The sequence below is a fragment of the Symsagittifera roscoffensis genome, unplaced genomic scaffold (assembly GCF_963678635.1).
Source record: "Symsagittifera roscoffensis unplaced genomic scaffold, txSymRosc1.1 SCAFFOLD_359, whole genome shotgun sequence".
Lineage (NCBI taxonomy): Eukaryota > Metazoa > Xenacoelomorpha > Acoela > Convolutidae > Symsagittifera > Symsagittifera roscoffensis.
In genome coordinates, this window is record NW_026970731.1 from 16,543 (window position 1) to 23,393 (window position 6,851).

Here is a 6,851-nt window from a genome sequence, read left to right on the forward strand (position 1 = left end):
ATTTGTGGAATTATATTGGGCCGTTGGGTTATCCCAGTTTCGAGGTTTTGTATATTGATTAAAATTTCTTTGTGGTTGATAATTTGTTTTTGATGGATGTGTATAATTATAATTATGGTCTGCAAAGTTGTTTCTAGTGAATGTTTTGCGTGTTTTTGATGGTATTGTCATGGGTTTGTATGTTTGGTAATCCATATGTGAATATTTAGGGGCAACCGAAGGTTTAACGGTTGATTGTAAGGTTACCTGTGTTTGTGAAGGATTTGTATTTCTTGGTGTTGTTAAATTTGGGCGTATTGGTGAAATACTTTGTTGTGTAGTTGTTGTGTGTACAATTTCTTCATTTATGAAGTGTGATGGTGTCTGGATATCTTGTTGAGTAAGATTCCTAGTTCCATTGAGGTTTTCATTGTGTATGACTGTAGAGTTTAAACTATTATTTTGTGTATCGGGTAAAAATGTATTATAGTTTAATGGTGTTGCATCAATTGTTAATGGTATTACTCTTACATAATCTCTTATGTAAGATATTGTACCTATTGCTTGACTTGAGATTGATTGTGGAAAGTTTATAAATGCGGAATGAGACCATTCGGGGTCCCAAACATAATCTGATTGTTCTGTGATAGCGGTATCATCGTTCGAATTTTGGGGTCTAAAATTTTTTCTTGCTTGTGCAATTAAATCAATATTGTGTGTAAAATAATCTATTATGAACCATGCTAAAATTTTTTGTAAATCGTGTTTGGTATGTTGTGAAACGTCGTCTTTCGTGAAATTTTCTTTAATGATGTTTAAATAACTAGAGAGTAGTGTGATTTCATGTCGTACTCTTAAATGTTTAGATGTTTCTGTCGGTGAGACATTTGTTATTGGGATTTCGTTTTCTAATATCGAAATATAACTATATATTATTGCGAAAACTTCATTGGTGAATATGGAGTTTGCTCTTTGTGAGTTATGATATTGGATGCTTTTTATATATTCTGAAAAAACTTTTGAAAATTCTAAATCAAGGTCGTCTGTTTGAATTGTATATTTTCTATTATTATGGTTTGGGGAAGTGAATTCTATAGAGTAGATTCCATACTGTTGTGTTATGTTGCATATATCTTTTAGATAGTGATCTATGATTTGTCTTTTGATTTTTACATCGGGGAACTCTGTTTTACATGGACTGATTCCGGGTTCAAATAAATTTACGAGTAAATTTTGACAAAATATGTGTTGTCCTCTATCAGTATCTGCATCTACTATAAAAGGAAAGATTTCATCATCATCTGGAGTTTCGTCACCTGGGGTGTGCGTTGAACTCATTTTTTCGTTCGATGACTGTTAATATGTAATTATTAATGTGTCGAATTGGTTGATTCCAATTGTATAGATGTACTGGTTTGTGTTTATACTGCTTTTTTATTCTTCTTTTTCCTCTTTGTGATGAATTTGAAGTTGTTTCTGAGTCAGAAAAATATAATTGATCGTGTTGTGGGCAATTTTTATCTATTGATTCTTTTAGTTTGTAAAGTTCGTCTAAACTGTTGGTTTCTGATTCTGAAAATGCGTTTCGATTTTTTGAAAATCTTTTTCGTGTTATTTGTCTTTGTTTAGTTATTATTTTTCTCTTTAGTGTTTGTCGTTTTGTTCGAATGTATCCAATTGTTTGTGTATGAGGTGTGATTACAAGGTCGTATTTTTTGTTATCTATTTCACAATTGTGTAAAATGATTGTTTGTTTATTTCCTAGGTTTTTAAATGACATAAGGTTTAGAATGACGGATGCAAAAGGTTGTTAAATGATTTCTATTGACTTAAACTGTTAGTTCTTACGATTTTTTGGTTAGCTTAACCTGGGTCTAGTTGTTCAGGGTTGGAGAGAAAAGTATATCGATTCCGAAGAATGATTTTTACTTTCTCGTGACTAGTATAAGCTAAGGTGTTAACTTACTTAATCTTACTTAGGGGTAGTGATTGTGTTCAAGGGTTGGAGAATAGTAAATCGATCCACAAGGTTCAGGTATAATTAGAACGCGAGTAGTTCGTTAGATACTATTTTAAACTTACTAAGTCTAAGATTTATCCTGGGTCTGGTAAGAGGAGGGGTCAAGTGAAGGATGAATAACCGAAGTTCTTCACTGTTTATCCTAATTTGAATGATTAGTTTTGTTTAAAAATTTCTATTAGTCTTGGGTTTTTAGAAAGGGTTGGGTAGTGAATCGACGTTTGAGGTCGTTAGACACTAATTAAGTGGGTGGGGGAGAACAAAGTTGTTCTGTTTGATCCAAGGATAAGCCTTGATGATCAAATTTAAAATTTAATTAAGTAGAAAATGATTTAAGATCCAAGGATAAGCCTTGATGATCTGATTTTAAATTAAGTGACTTTAAATTTTAATAAAGTTTTAAATTTGTGTAAAGGAAAGATTTAGTGTTTTGATGATATTAGTGGGTTTATGATTGCTGTTATGTTTTAGGTGATGAAGCTGGAACAACAGGATGATTTATGATTACTGACCATTTATTGTCATGCTACTAATTTTTATTTTTATTTTCCAATAAACATTCTTCAAACATGTTTTGTATAATACTGCAGAATTTTAGGAAAACGATCTTAGATCTTTTTATCAATCGTTATTGTATAATATTAATTTGTTTAGCGCCTGAAATGATTTTGAAGATTTACTTCAAGGTTTTATGTTTGCAAATGGAAATCTAAATTCATTGCAAGTAGTATTCGAAATATAAAAGTTTGTTCTGGCTTTTGCCGAACTATCATATAACTATACGGCAAGTTTCTACTTTGTCGTATGTCGTCTTTGGTTCGATGTCTTCTTCCAATTCCGGGTAGTTCTATTATGGTTCGGAATATTGGCTCTGATCTATTGAGTCGGAGAGACATTTCAATTAAATTATTGTCGTATAACATTTTGTAAATGTTTTTGTCTAATTTCTAATCTAATTTTGGTTAATTCTAATCTAGTAAGGTCTTGTTCGAGACTTATGGTCGCACCAGATGAGTTAGGACTGGGGTGTATAACTCATAGAGTAATTTCGGATAGGGTACACCGTCTGCTCGTCACGCTATCTTATTTTCGGCCGGATAGATTCGTGCAACTTCTTAGTCTAATACCGATCCTAATCTTACTCTTATACTATCTAGTCTCAGGTTGTTTAACTAGTCTCTGCTAGGCTCAATAGATCTAGGGTATACTGGTATATTGCGGCTGCTGAAGTGCTCGGGAGAGTCCAACTAATTTCTAAGTTAAATTCAAATCTCTCTGGTGCTGAAATTACAAGTAACTTCAGCACTTACAAATAAGTGGGTTGTTAGTTAGATGGATCATGATTGGTTAATATTAAATACTTTACATTGGTAAAACATTTAATTTATCCAATCATAAAATATAGTTTAGATCAGGTTCCATACCCCTCCCCATTACGACTTTTAGTTGGTGTTATCTTGATCTAGATTGCATGATGAATTTCTTTTCAGACACTCAATGATAAACTCAGCGAACTGTGGCGTGAAGCAGGGAACATATTACTCAGTTCTGCTGTATGGGTCTGTCATTTTGGGATCAGGGATGTCCATTGCAATCGTTACAGCATGCACCGCCGTCATCATCTACGAAATCAAGCTTCAGCAACGCAGGTAGACATTATGTCAATAAAAACAAATTAATTGCATTCTTATATTTCAGTTTGTTGAAACACATCAATAAAGACGACGAGAATGTTGAATATAAAGATATGTAAACACAAAAATTGATTTTGAGCAACAGAATAAAAAGAGTGGGTTCTTGGTTCACTGGTGATGGTTCTTCCCCGGGTTGACGTCCATACAGGAAAAACACCAAAATACACCAATTATTTAATTTCATAAATAGACTTTATGGAAAAATGCTTATCGTACAACTTTCATTGAGGAAAATTGAATGACAAGCGTTTTTTCAATCGAGAGTATTTTCGAAAATTACCTTAAACTGGTTTAAAACTCAAACAAAACAATTTAATTGCAGTTTTCGCTACATGAAGGCAATTTTGGCAACAAAAGAAATTGAAAGTTGTATGATATGCATTTTTCCATAGAAGAAATACAAATTTAAGATAACATTTTTTAAATCCCTTTTTCGTTGCTTATTTTGCTTCTGCGCTCGAATATACATTTAACGAAAACAAAATTGCGTGCAAATTTTGACTTTGTGTTTCTATAACGAAGTCCAGGTTGAGTTTTTTACCCATAAAACTCAAAAATCACAAGCAAGTGTTTATAAACCCAGTTTTTTTTTATGCTAAAAAACAAGCCTCTTTTCTCAACCAACGAATTTTCTAGCCATATACAAAAAGTTACGTTTTTGGTATCTTAATCTGTGTAAAATTGTTAACGTTAACTTATAAGGCTAGGCTAATATCAGCAATTGCAGTTTAACTGCGTGGTAACAGCCTTTTACACTCTTCTGTGTTTTCTGATGGCAGAAATCCTTGTTTAGTGTCCTTTGAATGAAACATAAAGTTTTAAAACAGAAGATTTTGTATTATCAATTCTGTAAGAAAAGCTTGTCATAATTTTTATTGATAGAAAAAAACGCTTTTCGTACAATTGCTAGTATCAATTTTCGAAAAATTTTTATGCAATTTTCCTAAAATTTTTGTGATTAAAAGTATGGCAAAAAGCTTGTTATTTATTTCCAAAATCTGGCAAAAATTGCTTTCATACTATTTTTTGGTTTATGAAAAAGTATGAAGTAGTATAATAAGCAATTTCTTAAAAGTATGAAACTGTATGATAGGCAGTTTTGTCAACCCGGGTTTCCATTTCCTCACCAAAAATGCAGTTGGAAAATTGCCGCGATTCCAATAAACACGACCTTTTTTATTTGTGATTTGAGAGTTGATTTCAGGATATCTAATCGCCATGTCAACGAAGATTTTGGGAATAATATATAACCAGTCACCAAATATGAAATATGAGTTTTTTGCCCAATTAGGCCGCATCAAAAAAACTCACCGTCTGTTTTTGGTAACATAATACGAACGCCTTCTCAGCTGTGATTCGTTTTCTTTAAAGATGTTTACATGCACTACACACCGATATTGAGTCATCTTTAGATACACCCAGCGACTGAATCAAATACAGAGCATTGCTATTCCGGAAACAAGTGACCAGAATAACACTTCAGTCCGATCAACCAACGGCAACACACTAGAAGCTGTTCACACAAGACAGAGAGTTGACACACCGACTGCGACTGCCAACGGAAGACGAACTATGTCGGTGAAGGGATCTATGAGTCATCAGAATGAGCAGCTGACTGAACTTCGGAACTTGTCTGCGAGTATATCAGTCATCTTTGTGGTTCTCTGCGGAACTTCCCAGGCACTCTCGATCTATAGCCACAGTACGTTTTTTTTTACAATACTTTATATTTTCTTAGACCACGTAAATTTTCAAAAGCTCAACGGTTAGATTGATCCCATGCACGTTGGTAGTGTATTGTTTTCCCTTCGAGGGTCGGGTGTGGGGTTTGGCTTTATTCGGGCGTTTGTTAAAAAGATGAGACGTTTATTTTTCTTTTGTTGGTTATCAATATCAAGGTAGACAAAAAAGGTAGACAAAATTTTGGAACTGATTTTGACAAAATATTTTTTTTTTCAATCTTCTTCTTCGGGCATTTGATTTACAGTTTGAAAATCCACGAGCCTCAAATTTATCATCCTAAACCAACATTAATGCTCCGTTGGAATGCTTACAATGTCGTTTATTTTATGAAAATGTCAAAAAAGGGACAGAATAGGTTCAGACCAAGTGATTTATCAAAAAAGGGACGAGATAGTTCACTTGGTTAAAAGTAATATATTTAGCCAATCAGCTTTGAGCATAATAGATGTAGGCCTTACTGATTGAATTTGCCGTTTAATTTTAGGGGTGAGATTGTTCACTTGGGCCATGGGCTCAACCATTAAACTAATTTATCTCTTTTACCGGAGATCTCCTTTTTTGTTTTAGTGTCAACAAACATGTACGTATTTAAAGTTTATTGACAAAATTATCAAAAAACCAGGAGTCAAAACCTGCTTGCTGTCTGTAGTCACATTGATTTGTAAAATAGTTCATCTGCTCATTTGTTGATCATGATTACTTGTGTTCACATTGATATTTTATTGCACTATTTGACTACCCATACTGTTCGTTAAAAAATATATTTTTTGAGCTACTATACCCCCTAGTAGCTACACTACTAATTTCATGATGTCGGATCAGAATCGAACTTATATCCTCCTCCTATTTTAGGTTCCAATGTTTCAGCCTCTTAAGCATAGTAGCTCTGAAATAATTTCATAAAAAGGTTAAGTTTATCGTGTCCAAATTTGATACTTTAGAACGGAAAAAAATTTGGTGACATCAAAAATACTCTTAAAATTTCTTGTTGTTGGAAAACTTTTTTTGACCTTTTTGATGTCTATTTTGTGTGTTTGTTTTATTGAAGATTTTATGTGCACGGGCACAAGTCTTAAATTGCTTGTCAATTTTTGTTTGCACCTAATCTAGTTTATTGTTCCGAGTTTTGACTAAAGGATGAAATGTTTGTGCTCGTAATTCCGTATGGTTTTATCTTCTAGAGGTTTTAAGGTCTTGAGATCCAAATTTTATAATTTTTTTACCTGTGATCATTTTTAAAAATTATAGGGGTTGAAAAAAAGTGCAACTTTGGGGCATTTGGCACAATAAACGCACGACGAATTTTGTTATTTCAACGCGTAAGCGGCGATTTAATCTGAAGTGAGCTTTTTTCTATTTTCTTTTGTGAAATTAAATCGTTTTAATTTTTTGTAAACATAAGCAAAAAACTATTG

General features: G+C 33.0%; 1 protein-coding gene across 1 annotated transcript; it reads left to right on the forward strand.

The window, feature by feature from the left end:
- Positions 1–3,493: 3,493 nt before the first annotated feature.
- LOC134855932 (uncharacterized) lies at positions 3,494–5,395 on the forward strand (the record flags this gene model as incomplete). The annotated part of the gene is made up of 2 exons (XM_063872314.1): positions 3,494–3,648; positions 5,106–5,395. Coding segments are annotated over exons 1-2 (442 nt in total), but the record flags the coding sequence as incomplete, so codon positions are not given.
- Positions 5,396–6,851: the final 1,456 nt, after the last annotated feature.